Below are 19,513 nucleotides of genomic sequence, written 5' to 3'. Positions count from 1 at the left end.
CGTCTGTTGACAGTTACTCATCAAAGTTTCAGCCACTTTGTACTCGCAGTTGTTATGTAACAGTCGCTTGAATGAGTTGAGGAGAGTGTTTTTATAAAAATTGACGCCCATTATTGTAGATGAACCTTGGATACACCATTATACGCCCGGAATGAAAATACAGTCCAAACAGTGGACTGTAAAGGGCGACACCGGCCTTGAAAAAAGTCAAACTATTTTTTCGGCTGGGGCAGTATTTTGGGATAGTCATGGAGTTATTAAAATCGATTATCTTCAAAAAGAAAAAACAATTACAGGAGCACACTACGGATCGTTACTTGACAAGCTGAAGGCAGAACTTGCAGAAAAATGTTCATATTCGCATAAAAAGAAAATTATGTTTCACCAAGACAAAGTATCGTCTTATATCTCAGAGGTTGCCATGGCGAAAATCTACGAATTACGGTTTGAACTGCTTGACCATCCACCTCACTCACCAGATCTAGTTTGTTTTCTCATCTAAAAATTGCGCTCGTAGGACAGAGATTTTTGTCAAATGAAGAGGCAATCACTTTCGTGAACAATTATTTCACAGAGGAAAACGCCGAGTACTATATGGACGGGTTACAGAGATTGGAAAATCGCTGAAAGAAGTGTGTAGTGTTGAAAGGCGAGTATGTTGAAAAAAACTTTCTGAAAAAATGTCTTGTAATTTTGTTATGTCGAAAACTTTTCAGATCACCCTCGTAAATGCGTGTTTTGTCATCCAATAATAGTGTTTCATTGAATAAATGAATTATATCATTATTTTAGTAATTTAATAGCCCGGAAAACTCAAACATGACGTTATATATTGTTGAATCGATCACCTCTAATAACATAGCTCAATTTTATATTCATATAAATTCAATAATCAATTTTAACGAATTTTTATATTTCCAATCAATTTCCACATATCCAGATGACTGGAAAAAGCAAACATGGTGTTAACTTTGTTGAAACAATCATTAGGAATATTATATCTCAAATGTTTTTTTTTAATTCCCTCCAATTTCCACCACCTTAGACGGCCTGGAAAACTCGGAGGAAAAGTTTAACTTGTTGAATAGATGGACAGGAGAAACATATGTCAATCTTGTAGTTGTACACTCAGTGATAGAATTTTTTGTATTTCCACCCCTTCTTCAATCCCTTAAAATCATGCTCAGTTTCCGTACAACAAATTGAAAGCTTTATTAAAATATTTATTCTACAGTTTTTTTTTATCAAATCGACTACATCCAAAGTATACTTGAAAACAATAAAATCTCTTTTTTTCATGTATTTAATCAGTTATAATGATCAGTTTTTGTCATTTGATATTTGTATTTAGTAGCTTTAGAGGTAAATACACTCATTGTTATTATATAATATAATAACTATGGGGCGATCTCGTACTTTAAGTCCAACAATTTTGAATTTTGGTCCCTCTGCAGGATAATCCAGTTTGGCAACAAGGCAGCGCTGGCCAGGCCTTGTTTCTCTGTGTCTCCGTCAAAATAATAAGTGCAGCGGTACGATAAGGCTGCGCCGTTGCACGGTGGGCACAAGATGGTGTCAGAGAATAGACTGTGCTTCACTTGGATTCGGCGGAAAGTCACTTTTTCAAACATAACTCGCTAGATCGAAATGTACGGGCCCGTTCAGAGACAGATCCGTCGCCTACTGTAAGTTTCTCGAGCAAAATCGATGTGCGGTAAAATGAATAGTTGAGGTTCTGTTTGGATGTCGTAGGATTTTCTCACGTTATCATGTGCGGTTAGTGCATTTTTCGGGACAATGTCGTCAGGTGATAGGCAGAGTTCTTCGTCGGGATCGGGGAATGCGGTTTCTTTGAGACCCATCGAGGTTCCCCAGGCACTCCAGAGCGGGGAGAAATTCATAAAGTGGGATGAGGTAGGCTTTGTTTTACACCCCTTGAATTGGTCCATTTACTCCTGTTCGGCTCGGTATTCAAGAACATTACTTTGTTGATGAAAAACCGTTCCTGATCATTATTTTTTTTGGATTATTTGTCACGCTTTTACTCTGCAGTAAAATAGTACAGTGGGGTGAAATAAAATATCTTCTACTACCCCTAGACTGCACCTTGCAATTGTTGAAATAGTTTAGTAGGAAATGTTTCACGCTTAGGAATGGTTGGAGTGCCTCAAGGCACACTAATTGGCCCCATTCTTCCCTGTGAAGTAGAACCACTCTGGATTTCTACATTTACTTCAGGGTCATAATTTTGTTGTTAGCTCTATTCCGTAACTCGTAACTACCTGGGCTGAAAATGTTCGGGCCTAACACATACATGGCGTTAGTTTTACTGCATTCACCGCTTTTTCAGTTAGTAATTACCTTCAAAAGAAAGCTATTCAAATTTCATGGTATTCTACTCATAAGTTTGTGAGTGCTAGGAGTGATACTAATTTTGTTATTTTGAAAACAGTGGATCAAAAACAATTTCGTGTTTTAATTTTCACTGCTTCTTGATGGGAAAAATACCATTCAAGTGAAGCAAGGGGTTGAAAAGTGTTATAACTCCGCGATAATTTTTAACGCCCTAAAGTGGGTGGCTACACTTGATACGGTCAACCTGAATGCCCATGGTTGACGATAAAAACGGCGTTAATTTTATTTGGAAGATGGACGTCTGAGGTAGTGTGGCCGCTTTATCGCATTAATTCTCGCGTTAATCTCTTTGATGTACCGCCACTTGAGCTATCGCCTAACGCCAAACGGCAATGTTACTGCCGTTGTCAAATTATCGCGTTAAGTCGTGGCTACACCTACGGTTAAGGTCCATTATCGCGATAATTAATGGCATTTCTCGTTAGTGTGGCCCCAGAATAAGGACTTCTCCCTATCAGAAACAACAATAAACGTTGGTTTGCTGACTTCAAACGTGGTCGTAGAGACACCGATAATGCAGAACGCAGTGGACGTCTAAATGAGGCAGTTGCACCAGAAAACATAAAGAAACCCACAAAACCGTTTTGAATGATCGAAAAGTGAAGTTACGTGCGTTAGCAGACGTTGTGAAGGTATCAAAAAAACGTATTGGCTTTATATTGCATGAATTGGAACACCTCAGGAAGACAGCGAGAACGACCTTTAACAAGGCAAAACGTACAAGACTCGAAGAGGACTGGGTTATATATCAAGCCAACCTCAGAGAGTTCAAAAAAGTCTGCAGACGAAAACAAAGAGAAGCCTGGATAGCCTATTGTGAGGCAGTCGAAGACTTTCCACTAGCTTCTAGGCTACAGAAGGCACTCTCAAATGACCACCATAAGACTATCGGCATCCTGACGAGGGAAAATAGCGACGAAGCCGCCAACCTCCAGGAGAGTGCTGAGATTCTTACGGAAACTCACTTCCCAGGTTCTGTCTTTCCTGGAACACCCTCACAATATGACTGGCAATATGCTAGTACAGTAATTGATGAGGACAAAATAAGATGGGCTATATCGGGCTTTTCCCCCTTCAAGTCACCAGGGCCTGACGATATAAGACCAGCCCTACTTCAGTGGGGACTGGACACTCTTATGCCACACCTGGTTGGAATATTCAGAGCCTCTCTAGCTCTGAGGTATATTCCCAGTAAGTGGAGAGAAGTAAGAGTAGTATTTATACCCAAACCAGGTAGGATGGACTACACCCTACCAAAAGCATTCCGACCAATTAGTCTCACATCGTTTTTCTTAAAAACCATGGAGAGGCTATGTGAGCGGTATATAAGAGATGAAGTACTTGTTAACAACCCACTTCATCCAAATCAGCATGCATATACCCCGGGAAGGTCCACTGATTCGGCCCTTCACCATGTGGTTGGCAGAATCGAGAGATCATTGGATAACAAAGAATCCACCCTAGGTATATTCATAGATATTGAGGGAGCGTTTGATAAAACAACCTTTCCAACAATTACCCAGCAACTACACTCCAGGAATGTACCCCTGGTAGTAGGAGAATGGATACTCCAGATGCTCTCTAGTAGAGCAATAAGTATTAATGTAGAAGACATCACAGTAAAAGGACTGGTCATGAGGGGATGTCCACAGGGAGGGGTCTGGAACCTAGTTCTGGATACCCTAATTAATCACCTTAACAAATATGGATTCTACACAATTGCATACGCAGATGACATAGTTATCTTGCAGACCGGCAAATTTGTAAACACACTGTGCGATAGAGCGCAGGATGGGCTTAAATTGATAGAAACATGGTGTAAGGAACACTCACTGTCGATCAATCCCAAGAAGACTGAGCTGGTCCTTTTCACCAGGAAAAGAAGTTTAACGGGCTTAAAACCTCCCGAAATCTTCAAAAGCCAACTAAACTTCTCTGAAGAGGTGAAATACCTTGGTATTATCCTCGACAAGAAGCTAACATGGAACTCTCATCTACAGAGTAGAGCAAAAAGAGCATATGTGGCTTATGAGCAATGTCGGAGGACAGTGGGACGCGCATGGGGTCTTTCACCCCGTGTAGTCGCCTGGATCTACACTGCAATAATAAGACCTATGTTAACGTATGGAGCCATTACATGGGGACCGAAAGTTCTACAAGCAACGGCCATCCAAAAATTATATCAAATACAGCGACTGGCTTGTTTAAACATCACAGGAGCCATGAGAACAATACCAACCGCGACAATGGAATTAATCACGGGTCTGACCCCTCTGGACCTGTACGTTAAGAAGGTTGTGTTAATGGCCATGGTACGATTGCACACGGCTGGTGTAAACCTAGAAGTAGGAATGGGTCGATTGAGGTTGGGCCTATGGCGGGAAGCGCTTACTGCGCAACCTCTGCTGCAGAGTGATGCAATTGAACCCAGGTTTGTGTTTAATAAACCCTACAAAATACAAATTAAGCAGAACACAGAGTCAGATGTTACAAATGCAATACGGATTTATACAGATGGCTCAAAAACCAAAGAAGGCTCAGGATGTGGAGTGTACTCCAAATCACTAAGCCTAAGGATTAAGTGGGGAATGGGAAGAAATACCAGCGTGGTCCAAACAGAACTGGCTGGTATCTCAATCGCCACAAAAGAAATAACCAAGAAAAGAATTTCTGGCAAAAACATAACAATCTGCACTGATAGCAGACAAGCACTATTAGCCTTGAACAGACACCGTGTTACTTCAGGGCTAGCACTAGAGTGCCACCGAGATTTAGCCAAAGCCTCGGTTAAAGGGCAAGACAGGAGTAAAGGTAATCGCATTGCCGACTCTTTAGCCAAGGAAGCGGCTGGACTAAGAATTTTAGGACCAAGTGGCACCCACGGCCTGATGACTTCGACAATGGCGGAACTAGTCAAAAGTTACACCCATGCTCAATCTCTAAAGAGATGGGATGAAATCAAAGGATGTAATCTTGCCAGGATCACCTTGGGCGACCCTGGGAAGCTGGCGCCGAAGAAATATCTGGCGATGACCAGGAAAAGTATACGCGAGGTCACTATTGACAGTACACAAGAACTTCTTGATGATTCTGAGCAGTGTTTGGCCATGTTAGACCATAAAAAAACGGAATTTTTGGGTCACTATGTGACAATGGATGAAACATGGATCCATCACTTCACGCCGATATCAAAACGATCGTCATCTGAGTGGAGAGCAACTGGTGAACCTTGTCCGAAGCTCAAGAAATCACAACAATTGGCTGGAGAGGTTATGGCCTTGGTATTTTCGGATGTGCTCGGTGTAATATTCATCGACTATCTTGAGAAGGGAAATACCATTAACAGTGGAAATTATATAGCGTTATTTGTAGTGTTTGAAGGCCGAAATTGCAAAGAAACGACTGCATATGACAAAGAATCGAAAATCATCAAAGCAACGAATTATTGTGTGGCTCTTGATGAAGATTGCGTTGTTTCAGGTTCAAAAACACTCGAAACTCGAATTCCACCAAATACACGCCATTAAGACACGCCCGGGGAAGCCATTGTAAGGCGAAACACGTGTTGCGTTTTTGTAAAACTATCTAGTGAAAGTCACACAATGAAGTGTTTTTAGAATACGTTATATAGTAATTATTGTTGATATTGTGTTGTCCAATATCAGGCAATCTATTGGAGTATGACGTGAATGGTAAGTAATTCGTTTTATCGAAGTTATTTGTGAGTTTGTTCTGTCGAAACCAACTTTCAAATGCCAGAAAATCTTTCTCTGCAAATAACTTGAGTTGTTCCCACGTAGATCCTGTGTATAGGATGGCAGTGTCATCCGCAAAGCTCAATCCCTCACCTCTTGTATCAAGAAGGAGCAGTTCGTTCAAGTAAATTGTGAAAAGAACGGGGCCTAGCCCAGTTCCTTGAGGTATCCCAAAGCTCACAGTTTCCGGGTTACTCATTGTATCACCTATCCTGACCCTCTGTTCATGATCATTCAAATAAATTTTGAAGAGTTCATACGCCTTTCCACGTATACCAATGTTTTCCAGTCCGGAACATCGAAGAAAGGTTGGAGATTTGTCTCTCTTTTATAGATACTTTCACGGGAGGTGTTCAAGTGTCTTGGTACATACCAGAAATACGCGACGGACTGTAGTTGCTCATCGTTTTGAGGTTCAACTCACTACACCTCGAACTTCACTGTTTATGAACTCTTTTATTTAGAGAACTGCGTTATGTGGAATAAACTTCCTGAGAACTTTTCCCAATTAAATTTAATCTCCGGCGTTTCAAATCCAACGTGAATCACTAGTTTCGCACAGGCACCGCTTTTAGAGCGCCTTAAGGTTTTTTCTGTAGTGCTTGTGTCTTGTCCTTAAAAAAGCTTTGGCTCTACTTGAGTAGAGCCTTGATGATGACAGCACGACCAGCTGTCTAAAGCGCTCGCATATATATAACCCATAATATCAATTCCTGCTTAGCAACTAATTTATTTCCGACACTGTGAAAGAGTGGAATTGGAAAAGTACTACCAAAAAATACTAATCCAAGTAATACAAGATCTCAGAGCAATCAGTATATGGCCAACCTTATCGAAAATTTTGGAAAAAGCAATGGAAGTCCAGCTAAAGGAATATTTCGAGTACTTCTCAATACAACCTTCGATTCAGTCAGGTTTTCGCAAGGGATACAAACTGTTCAACCGCACTCTTGTACGTTGTCGACGATATAATTAGAGCCACAGATCAGAGAAATTGTACTTGTTTGATATTATTGGATTTTAGTCGGGATTAAACCGTGACGTTCCTCAAGGGTCTATTTTGGGTCCACTGCTATTTGCCATATATACGTCGAATTTAGTCAAGAGTCTTCAGTGCCGCAAAATTCACCTATATGCTGATGACACTCAACTTTATTATAGCTTTCCTCCACAAATGATTGCTTGTTGTCGAATAAATGTAGAGCTCAAAGCGTTTACAGGGGCAGCCTCAAACCACTATCTGATTATTAATAATAGTAAATCTAATGTCATTGGTTTCGGCTCCAAAATCAATCGCAGTACTGTACTCAATGATTTTGATGTTAGTATAAATGAAACTTCTTTCACAACTGTTCAAGTAGCAAAGAGTCTGTCTCTTACAACGTGCATATTTCATGTTGAGGATTATATATACGGTCAAGGACATTTCTTTTCATTGAGGTTGAGGACAATCATATGCGAGGCAACAGTCCTTTCAAATTTCAATTATGCAGATGTGCTCTTCAGTCCATGTTTAACTAGTCAATATAAATCAAAACTTCAAAAAGTTCAAAATTCTTGCTTGAAGTTGATCTGTGGCATAAGGAGACGTCAAAGAATTCCAAACAAACTTAAAACTGTTGGCTGGTTGAATATGAGTGATAGAAAAGTTCTTCATTCTGCAGTACTCTTCCATAAAGTCATACTGACCAAAACCCCCACAAATCTGCATAGAAAAATTACTCATCAGATGGTCACAACCTCAATGTAAGAAATGAAGGTTTATTAACATACCCTAGTTTTCGACTTGAACTTTTCAGACGCAGTTTCAGTTCTCAAGTTTGCGCAATCTATAATAATATTCGTGAAATGATCAAAAAGAGTGGGTTTCATCGATTTCAAATCAGATTTAAGAAATATTTATTTGAAACTCAGTGATCTATTTTATTATTATTCTTATCATACCATGCCTTGATTATTTATAATAAAGCTCTTATAACACCGCAGCGAGTTTTTGAGGATAAGTAGAAGAGCAATTATTAACGATTTATTGTTATAAAAATTGAACTTCGCCTTTTATTTCCAACTTATTCATATTTTTGTCCATACTGTTCATTAACTGTTGAATCTTATTAGTTGTATACAATAAAGACATTTATTATTATTATTATATGTATACTGAAAGTTTTTTTCTTTTTTCTGTCCGTTTCAATTGTACTTTTTTATGGTGGATAAAGCGTATCGTTATTATTATTATTATTTTTAGTGGCCGTTGTGGTTTTGTCCGTTTGGTGGAAATCCACCTTAATTAGAACAACCGGTTAGCACGTTTAGCAATCGGCAAACTTTCGCCGAGGAAATGATCTCCAAACATGTTTATTGTTTTTTTATCTAATCGGGTCACAACATTAATGAACTACACCTACACGGCGCGGAAACAGATTTGCAAAGTTCGATGTAATAATAAACTAACAGTCACGACAAGGAATTTGTATGCGAGTTGATTTTCAGGCGATACCAATTTTGCCACCTCCAGAACAATGGCTGGATTAAATTAAGGCCAAAAAGTTGCGTGTTTCGAATGTTTGTGAAACACTCAGAGCACGTGTGGAGAACAGTGCCATAGAAGTATCCGATTTAACGAAAAATGTGCAAAAATCGGTTGTTTGGGGGTTACATGGGACAAATGCTTCACAACCCTAGAATATAATGTCAATATCTTCAACTACTACAAAATGGCGGAACTTTTAATAATTGCCTGAATACATTGACATTCAACTACATACTTAATATGAGGTAAGAAGCTTGAGGTCACGTCAATATTTCTACAAACATTCATTATTCATATCCAATATTGAAGCAGGTTCAGTTTCGTACACCTTTTGCTTCAAATAGCCCCATAAAAAAGTCCAAAGGTGTCAAATCTGACGAGCGGGCTGGCCATACTGTAGGACCTCGACGGCCAATCCAACGACCGGGAAAAGTAGTATCCAAATAGTTTCTTACGTGTCTGGAGTAATATGGTGGTGCTTCATCTTGTTGGAATATAATATATCGAATTGTATCGAATTCATTAGGATTCACTTCTATGATTTCAGTGATGAGAGGGTCAACAGTAGTTTCAAGCATATTCAAATACAGTTCCCCTGTTGAATTTTGATCAATAAATAGAGGTCCTGCAATTTGATTTTCCAATATGTTTCCCGGAAAACGTGAGGGTTAGTGTCACTCCAATAACAGCAATTTTGTCAGTGAACATTGCTGTTTTAAAAAAATGTACATTTGTTAATAAAACAAATATTGTGGAGATAGGTAGGATGCCTTGCAATGGTTTCCGTCATGATTTCTGTTGTTCGATCAGGGTCATCCTCAGTTAATTGGTGTACAATTTAAATTCTGTATGGATGATACATATTTCTCTTTAAAAGTCTCCACAAAGTAGAAGGAGATACTTCACAAACATTTGCGACGCCGACGGAATAAGTAGACTGTTCAGGATTTACTACCATCTCACCAATTAATTGCACTTGCTGTTTTTCCGGAATGGACGGATGATCTTAATCTTAATAATATATGCCACAATGTCTATAAGCTGATTTTGGATGGTTTTTGAGGTGCCCGAAAAAACGCTACCGTTTAAAAAAGTGCCAAATTGTGCCCCGTAACATTAAAAGTTCCTTGTTATTGCCGCGATTAATCGAATCTTCGGTTTCATCGTGTCTACGAAAAGCTAATTCTTGGGAACCCAAATAAATCATAATATCGATAAGTCTTTTTTAAATTCGACCGATTTTTCCTAACCTGATTATTAAAATAAATTATGGCCTCTTTTTGAGCTGCATCTAAAGCTGCTATATTTTGTTTGCTAAACAATTTTAATTTACAAGACGAAAATGTATGCTCCTTAGATTTAAAATGTCTTTCTGTAGAATGAGGTAAATTTTTTAAATCGGAGTATCCTATTTTAGACCACGCTTAGTATTCGGTTTGTACGGAAAATAAAACACAGGCCAACAAAAAAGTTTTTCTCGTTTAATGGAGCCGGTTAACCAATCGCATTTATTGTACCAACTAATATTAAATCCTCGATTTTGTCGATTATCTGACGTTTTAATTGAAATAAAATTTGGTTGAGGCCTTGAGTTTTAATAATGTAAAATTTATCATCATAAGATAAAGACTTAAAATTATTTGTCAGCAACCAATCGACTATATCGTCAGATTTTTTAATTTCATCCAAATTATCCATAATAAATGAAAAAAAAAACTTACCGAAAAGTGAAAACTTGAAAACACTTTGAAATTGAAAGAAAACGCTTTAAAAACACATTAAAAATATTACCAGAAAGCACTGCTATAATACAATACTGCCTGTTTTATACTCAAATAACAAATATCATCAAGAAACACTAAAACGATTTACCGAAATATTTTTCAGTCCCGGTCCGTCACGGCATCCCGTCCGAATAATCAAATAAAAAACAAACGCTGTCATACACTAACGGAGACCAACTGGAGGCTAGCCTCCTCTAACGCTATAATTTCTGCAACCGAAATTACAAATCGGGACGTATGTCGCTGGTTGGATCGGTCTCGTGCAGCCTGTGTATTTTAAAGCGGTCGGAGGCTTGACTCCCTTGCAATGTATGGCCTTTATTATTTCGGGTTGATGGTTTATTCGTTATTCGTTCATGGGCGGTACGTTTGAGTTTTGTTGATGCAGGATACAGTGTGGTACGTACTACGTAGTGAGTGAGTGAGTGTTTTTTCGGGCATATTATGTATTTATATTAAAAATTAATGGTACAGTAACGATAACCAAGCATTTTTAGAAAAAAATAATCACAATTATTTGTCAATATCTCTTAATTTATTTCGATGAATAGCCTCACATTTTATGGGGAGGCTAAGCCTCCCTTGACTCCTCTGCATGCATTAACTTCATTATCCCAAATTTCAATTTTTTGAGTCGACCAGTTCAAAAAATAAAAGGGGGGGCATTAAAGAAATGCACTGTATAAGTAAAACAAAATTTTCAACTGGATTCCGGATAATATAATTTTTTAAATATTCCTTTGTGAAGATTCCTCAAAAATCAGAAAAACGTTGAATATTTACATAGTCTTCAAGTTCTAAAGTTTCAAAACCCAAGACTAAGACTACATATATTGCCAAACCAAAAAAATAAGGAACACTGGAGTAAACAACCAGCAGAATCGAATAGAGAATTAATTATAAATATATACTATACTAGACTATATTACAGTATATAAACCCCCTGTTATAATCTGGGAATTGTTTTTGTTTAATCAAACGGTATTGATTAACAAAGTATCTTTTTATTAACACGCTTTTATTAGCTTCACCTGTATGTATATATGTATGTATGTTTGTTTGTATGTTTATAACTCTCAAGCTCGGGATTTGTTTTTGACAGAAATATCGACAGTATTGCTTGATCTACCTGCCCGTGAATAGATCAAGCAATAATGTTGATAATTCTGTCAAATATAGATCCCGAGATTGAGATTTACAAGCAAACAAACATACATACATACAGGTGAAGGTAATATAAAGCGTGTTGAAAAAACTCTTCCGAAAATTCATTATTCTAGCTGGATCTGTGTTTTCATGTGGACAATTCTTGTTCTACTCTCATGCAATCTCGTGAAAATGTCTCTTCTCGTGTCGATAATCGATACTATCCGCGTTTGACAAAAGAAATTGCGTAGTGTATTTGAAAATTGCTAGAAAGTTAGAACCACTTAACTTTTCCATTAATTTTCATATTTAGTTCATACACAAATCACCACGCCAAACACAAAATATTTAGTTCACTTCAGCGACAGACTTCTAGTTACTTTCCATTATCAATCATATCGCTGTTATTATTTGGTTATTAAGGCATGCGCCTAATTATTGTTTAATGACTCACCATTAGCCAGCAAACTATTATGTAATTTTCTTTGTGGTCAGCCTACCTGGCTCGTTTGCATTTTGATTGATGGAATGTTTACGGTTCTGATAAATCTGAATCATTTCCGTCTTGCTGCAGAGAAAGTTTCATTTCCAGGCGGTGCGATGATTAAAACTGGAAAACATTGTTTCTTGTGACACATGATGAAGACGTCGTAAGAGTAAGGATAGTGATAGATCATCGATGTTGGTAGACATGCATATTGACGAACCTACTAGAATCACACGTACGTCCTCTACAATTTGATTATATTTGTTCTAATTTTGTTGAACACAAATCCACATCAGTTATTCCTGCAGGCTTATCTGATCATGAAGCAATTCATTTCGAATTCTCACTAGATAGAGAGAAAAACAATATGAAATTTAGAGAAGGTAGAATCTTTAGTGAAAATAATTATCGCAAATTCAGACTAAAATGTGAACAAGCTGATTGGAATCATATAACAACTGCTTCAGATCCTATTACCATTTTTCAAGAAATCTTAGCAAACAATTTCAACGAATGCTTTCCATGATGAAAACTGAAAATAAGGAATAAAAAGCCTTGGATCTCAACGGGTTTAAAAATTTCTGCTAATAATCTGAGATGCTTGCGTACAATAAAAAAATTTACATCGAATTTAGGTTTTATGCAGTATTTCAATAGATATAGAAAAATCTACCGAAGCTTGATCAAAATATCAAAAAATAATTACTACTCAAAAAGAATTGAATCATCACAAAATAAACCTAGTGAGAAATGGGCAATTATTAATGAATTGCGGGGTAAAGGAAGGCTATCTTCATCAGCAGTGATCAACATTGACCCGAATTCTTTGAATAATTTTTACTGCTCTATTGCCGAACAAATAACATCCACTATAGTACCTCAAATCAACCCTTTAAGTTATCTTGATCAATTTCAATGTCATGATAATTTCAACTTAACACCTACAAATGTTTACGAGATGAAACAAACTCTCAAGGAAATAAAAAATGATAAGTTCGCGGGGTTGGATGGTATAACTAGAAGACTCCTTGAGAACCTACCGATAGAAGCTCTATTTGCACTAACCGAGGTGATTAACAAATCTTTTGTGACTGGAGTATTTCCCTCAGGGTTGAAGACATCAGTTGTTCTACCTCTCTATAAAGGTGGAGAGGTCACCAACCCCTCAAACTCTCGTTATTATCAACTATCTCGAAATTAATCGAAAAGCTAGTGAAGAAAAGATTGTTGAGATTTTTATCAAATGGAAAAATATTGAATGAATGTCAATTTGGCTTCCAAAGCTGTAAAAACACTAATGATGCAATCTTCTCATTTTTGGAAAAAATATACTTGAATATGAATGAGGGAGAAGCAATTTCGGCAGTTTTCTGCGATTTTTCGAAAGCCTTCGACTGTGTCAATCATGATATACTTATAAAAAAAATGTACTGTTATGGCATAAGAGGAAGAAGTCTTGAATGGTTCAAATCGTACCTAAAAGGTAGATCCCAGCTGACGAAAGTCAATAATGTGTATTCGGACATTTCGGCTATTGATTGCGGGGTACCTCAAGGATCTGTTCTAGGGCCCATTTTATTCCTATTATACATCAACGATCTTGCTACAGTTGATATTGAAGGGTCATTCACAATTTTTGCCGATGACACCACATTGTTATGGCATGAAAAAAATACTAACAATTTGAAGCAAATGATATCATTTTTAGAAAAAGTCAAACAGTGGTGTGATTCTAATTTACTCTCCTTCAACGTAGACAAGACCGAAATTGTAAAGTTCAAATTTAGCTATGACAACTTGCTATTAGATGGTAGGAAGATAGAAGAAACGACTTGCAGAAAATTTCTTGGTCTGCATATTGACAATAAATTAAAATTTAAAGAACATATCACATCTTTATGCACAAAATTGGCTTCAGGATCATTTGCTGTCAGAATTGTCTCCAATGAACTTGATATATTCACTGCTAGATCGACTTACTTTGCCCTAGTAGAGTCTCATCTAAGGTATGGCATTGCATTTTGGGGATTCTGTAGTAAACAACTATTGAACCAGGTCTTCGTGTTGCAGAAGAGATCTTTGCGGTTTTTATGTGGGGCAAACCATAGGGATAGTTGTAGACAACTTTTCGTTAAATACAGATTCCTCTCTCTATTCAGCATCTTCATTCTTGAAGTTGTTTGCCTGATTCATAAAAGATATAACACTGATTCTCCAGATACAAATAGAATCCACAACACAAGACAGAACAGTAGTAATAATTTACATCTGCCAATACCCAGATTGACTCTAACAAAACACTCTAACATGTACGAAGGGAAAAAAATGTTCAACCATTTACCACAGGTAGTTAGGGATATAGTAGAGCAGAGACGTTTCAGGGAGTCGGTCAAAAATATACTGCTCATGAAAGCTTATTATAGCCTGCAGGAATATTATGATGACAAATTGTAAATATTCTCAGTGTTCTGCCAAGATAAGCTAAACAATATTATGTATTAACGATCACGTTTTTATCATTATCATTATTACTATTATACATATAGTCTTGTTTTATTCCACATTAATATGTGTAAATTGAATTGTGATACAATTGCATTTATAATGAAATAATGCAAGGTTTGTTTTGTTTTGACAAATATGTTTTACATACTTTTTAATTTGCTGTTTTATTTATTTATATTTTTATATGTATATATATATATATATACACATATATTTATATTTTCATCACACTTTGTCAATGAGAATTTATTCTTGGACAATAAAGTATATTTATCTATCATGTCGAATAAGTCTTATTGAAGTCTTAATTTTGATTTGGGCTTGATATTTTATAACGTTTTTGAGATATGTTCAGTTCTGAGGGGCTGATTTAAGTTTGTTTTCCTAAAGGGACGCTCTGTATAATAATCACCACGAAAATATGAAACCAAGCGGATATACGATAATCATATTATGTAACTAGTCAAGAGTAGGTTACCATGTAATACCAATTCCAATGAGATATTCACGTTAATAATTATGTGGCATCTCTAGCAACAATAGATGTTTTTTTGCAGGAAATTGTGCTTATTAAATGCATTCCTGCATTACTCGATAATTGTTTACTTGAGTTGTAGCTTCTGCTGTATAGTTTATATTGTCTCTGCTTCCTTGTGTTCAGTTCCTGGTGTTTCCTAAGAATGTCAAGGTTCTTCTATTTTTAGGAAAAAAATGTGTCTTGCTCATTGTTGTCGAAACGAAGTTATACAGTGTGACACACTCAAGATGGAGACACCCCTGTATTTATTTCATTTTTGAACTCAGATATTTGATTTTTGCAATAATTAGCCCGAGTGACAGCCTTGAACCCAGCAAACAACATACCAAATTTCAACCCAAAATTCGAAATTTGTTTTTTTTTTGTAATTTTCATATTCAAGTCCGATTTTCAAATCATGATTCTGAATAAGAATCTACACAAATAGTCCAAATCAATGAAATACATGTATATACAATGAATATTAGGTTTTTTAGACGAGGGTCGATACTTTTTGAGACCAAACCCATTAGAAAAGGGTGGAAATATGATGGAAATGAAAGGAAAAATAAATTACCGGCGATCTGAGTTCAGGAAGTTGGAAAGAGTGAGTTTTTAAGGGTGAAAAATGGTTTATCTCGATATCCGGCAAAACTACAAGTCCTATAGAAAAAAGTTAAATGGCAAAGTTGTAAGTAATAAAAAGATTAACATTTTTTTTAGTTTCATTATTTCATATAACCTAAAAATTTATGTAGAAAATTCAAATAACCAAGTTTTTGGTTTTTTATTTTTATCTTTTTCAATATTTTTTTTCTACGATATTTGGTGAAAATTCACCTTTTTTATGTCCCGCATACACTGTGATTCATTTGATTTGGAACATTTATTTTCCACCTTATTTTGGCTTAACATCAAAAAAGCACCCTACTTTTCAAAATATCAGTTTTTTTCAAAAAGTCGTTTTTGTTGAAATATCTACTTTCTGATGGTGTAAAAAAATATACATTACTGTAGTAAATGTTCTCAGAAAATGCAAAAAATCGAAAAAAATTCGAATTCGAACTTCCCGAACTCAGATCACCCGTAATTTATTTTTCCTTTCATTTTTATCATATTTCCCTCCTTTTCTAATGGGTTCCATCCTACTATTATTTTTTTCACTTTTTACCATTTTTAAAGGCTTCAGCTCTGGTCTAATTCGGGCATATTATCCTACATTATAACGAATTTATTATTTTCATATGTGCAGCCAATGAAGGTCTGCGCCTGTACCAAAAACCAGATCTCTACTTTCGAAAATTACTAAAATACGGGGATGTCTCCATCTTAAGTGTGTCACACTGTAGAATGTATACAGGGTGAGCGTTTATACAGTGTCACCATTAAAGTGCGCACCATATGGGAAATTTTTTTTTCGAAAAGTTTCAATGAAACTTGACTTCGTCACTTGTTTGTGCTTTAAATTTAACTTAAAATGATGCGGCCAACTGCGACCCACTGACGTTCAGTGTTTGTCAAATTCAACTTTTTTTTTTAAATTGAAAAAGTGCATTTCTAGATCGAATTTAACAAAAAGTTACTTGAAAAAGTTGTGTCTACGGCAATTTTATATCCATATGCCAAATTTTATGCAACTAGGATAAAGTTAACGTTTTGCTTATTTTTGACAGATATCTCCTTTATTTTAAAAAACAAGTTCGGTTAATTGTCATCAATTCATGTATAAATAACAAACTCATCATGGAGTTTAACTTTTATGATAAATTTTTACTTATACGGACATTTTTAGAGAGAAATTAAAAATTTGCTATAAAAATTTTAATATGACTGGTGCAAAGTTTCAATCACTTGACTATTTTCTTAAACAAACCTTTGATTTCGAAAAAGCAGAGGCAACTAAAAAAATGCAAATAATTTCGATAGAACTATTATTATTATTAAAAATTTTAAACAACAATAATAGTATAGAAAATACAAATGGGTACAAAAAATTACTTATTGATCTAAATGAGGTTGTCAAACACTTATAGCCTACGTTTCAGTATGTCGTCCTCCACGTTCAATACAAATTATGGTCCTTCTACTGACATCTGTAACTGCATTTTTAATAAATCGGGGATTTATATTTGCACAGCACTCGCGAATAGTATTTTCCAGATGTTGTATGTCAGTAAATGGTCTACTTCGGTACACTTTTTGTTTCAGGTAACCCCACAAGAAAAAGTCTAAAGGCGCCAGGTCGGGTGATCTAGGTGGCCAATAATGTTCCCAGTTACGTCCAATAACTTTGCCTCTGAACAATTGTTGGAGGGACTGTTTTACAGCATCCGTGTGATGTATTGGTGCGCCATCAAGCTGATACCATAGGTCGTATTTAATATTTAAAGGCATATTATCTAAAACTTCACTAACCTCATTTAGAAGGTTGAGATAACCGACGGATGATAAATTTTCCCTAAAGAAAAATGGCCCAATTATTTGGTCATTAGTTTTAATGGAATACTGATCACTACATTCAAGTGTGAAAAAACAGAAAAAACTTTACGGCATAGTTTTCCAGGCCGTCTGGGGGGGTGAAAATAGGATGTAAACTTGAAAAAATAATAGATTCAAAAATTGAGTTGTAATTGAGGTGTAAAAAGCTTGAGAATCCCCACAAAAATACATAAAAAACTGATTTCCGCTTCAAAAAATACGTATAGAGTATTTCGGGAGATTTTTCGATAAACTTATGAACATAATCTTGTTACTCATGCTTTCATATACAAAAACCCCCATTCAGAAGCGACATCACACGTGTCCCAATTAAATAGAACTCCTACATGTGCCTTCGAGGCAAAGTCAAACGCAACCAACTCGGTAATTTCTCTATTCTCCAAAAATTAAAGTTTTCCACCCACGACACTGCATGCACTTTCATGAAAATGTGCGATTAAAGCGTGCATAATTGTTAGAGAACAAAAATAAAGCACGACTACTCACAAAGAAGAAAGGTGCAGTGAGAAATAATAATAATAATAATCGGCTTTATTCATCAACATAATGATATACAAAAACAAAAATAATGATGAAAGGCGAAGTTCAGCTTAAGCTGTTTTTCAACTCAACAATTTGTGTGTTCACAAATGGAACAGAGTTGCTCGTCTATTTGTCCATCCACGATGATAGCAGTAACTTTTGGAATGCTTAACGTTTAAAAAAAAAATACCATGTTGGTTTCATTTGCAAGAGAAAGCTTTGTTAATGCATTGTAGTTACATGTACAGCTGCCACACTGAGTCATTGCTGGTGAGAAATCCCCACCTCAAGATGTGCAGTAGATGTGTAGAAATCTGTTATCAGTCTGTTAGATTATATTCGAGCCGTAAGACATTCATCCACGTGGAGACCTAAGAACTTGACTGATGCGTCAGTGTTGATATTTTTATTAAATTGATTAGAAATGATTCTGTTTTCACTGTGTTTCTGACAATTGTGGAATCGAAGTGAATTGGTCTACTCGAAGTTTGAATTTAAGCGATTTGCTCTGAACCAATCACTAACATTCTAAATGACTTATGGACTAGTAACTCATCAGATTCATCTGAAGTGTCATCAGCATACATAGTAAAGCAGGACTGAACTGGTTGTTTGTCCAAATCATTCATGTATAAAATGGAGAAAATCGGTCCTAAAACTGACCCTTGGGGAACTTCAATGGTGTCCTTCTGTACCGAGGATGTTATGTCATCAAGAGCAACGTATTGGTCTCTTGAACTGGGGAACTGAGGTACTGTAATGGGCCTATAATTCTTCATGAGCCTTGAATTTTCTTTTTCTCATCATGTCCTGATAATAATCAATTTTTTAACTTCGTATGTAATACGCAAAGCTGTACTTTCAAACGCCCACTTCGGGTGGGAGTTTGAAAGTACAGCTTTGTACAGCCCAAGAAAAATGGTTGGATACCTCAAAATTCTAATTTAACACAGTTGCATTTTCAAATTGATTAAGTTACGATTATGACATCATTTCCATTCAGATTTAACAGAATTATTTGATATGGTGTTTGGAAAGTTTCGGGTTACATACGATATCAAACGCACTCAGATTTATCATTAAAACTCAATCGTGACGCGTCTATTGTTCTATTTTCGTCGATTAGTAAACAAATATAAAATATTGAGCAGAATAGCACCTAATAATTCAATATCGTTAAATTTAATTTCTCATTACGTTCGCGGAACGTTGAATTTCCCAAGTGTTTCACGAACATCTGGAAAGCTTCGATAATAAACAAAGTTTTTGTCAGATACTAATAACCCGGCGAAAATTTCAATTGAAAGTCTCTCTCTACAAATTCGTTCGAATTAGTACCGTATTTTGTTTTCC

General features: G+C 36.3%; 1 protein-coding gene across 1 annotated transcript in view; it reads left to right on the top strand.

The window, feature by feature from the left end:
- Positions 1-1,516: 1,516 nt before the first annotated feature.
- Plc21C (Phospholipase C at 21C) overlaps positions 1,517-19,513 on the top strand; it is a 69,823-nt gene continuing 51,826 nt past the window's right edge. The window contains exon 1 of the mRNA XM_074176184.1: positions 1,517-1,914. Coding sequence (XP_074032285.1) covers positions 1,798-1,914 — 117 coding nt within the window. The 5' untranslated portion in view covers positions 1,517-1,797. The remainder of the gene's footprint in view (positions 1,915-19,513) is intronic.

The sequence above is a fragment of the Leptinotarsa decemlineata genome, unplaced genomic scaffold, assembly GCF_025532065.1.
Source record: "Leptinotarsa decemlineata unplaced genomic scaffold, Ldec_3_MD MMD2_tig00001621_RagTag_RagTag, whole genome shotgun sequence".
Lineage (NCBI taxonomy): Eukaryota > Metazoa > Arthropoda > Insecta > Coleoptera > Chrysomelidae > Leptinotarsa > Leptinotarsa decemlineata.
The sequence above is the reverse complement of the archived record's forward strand: the minus strand, read 5'-3'. Positions and strand labels throughout refer to the sequence as shown.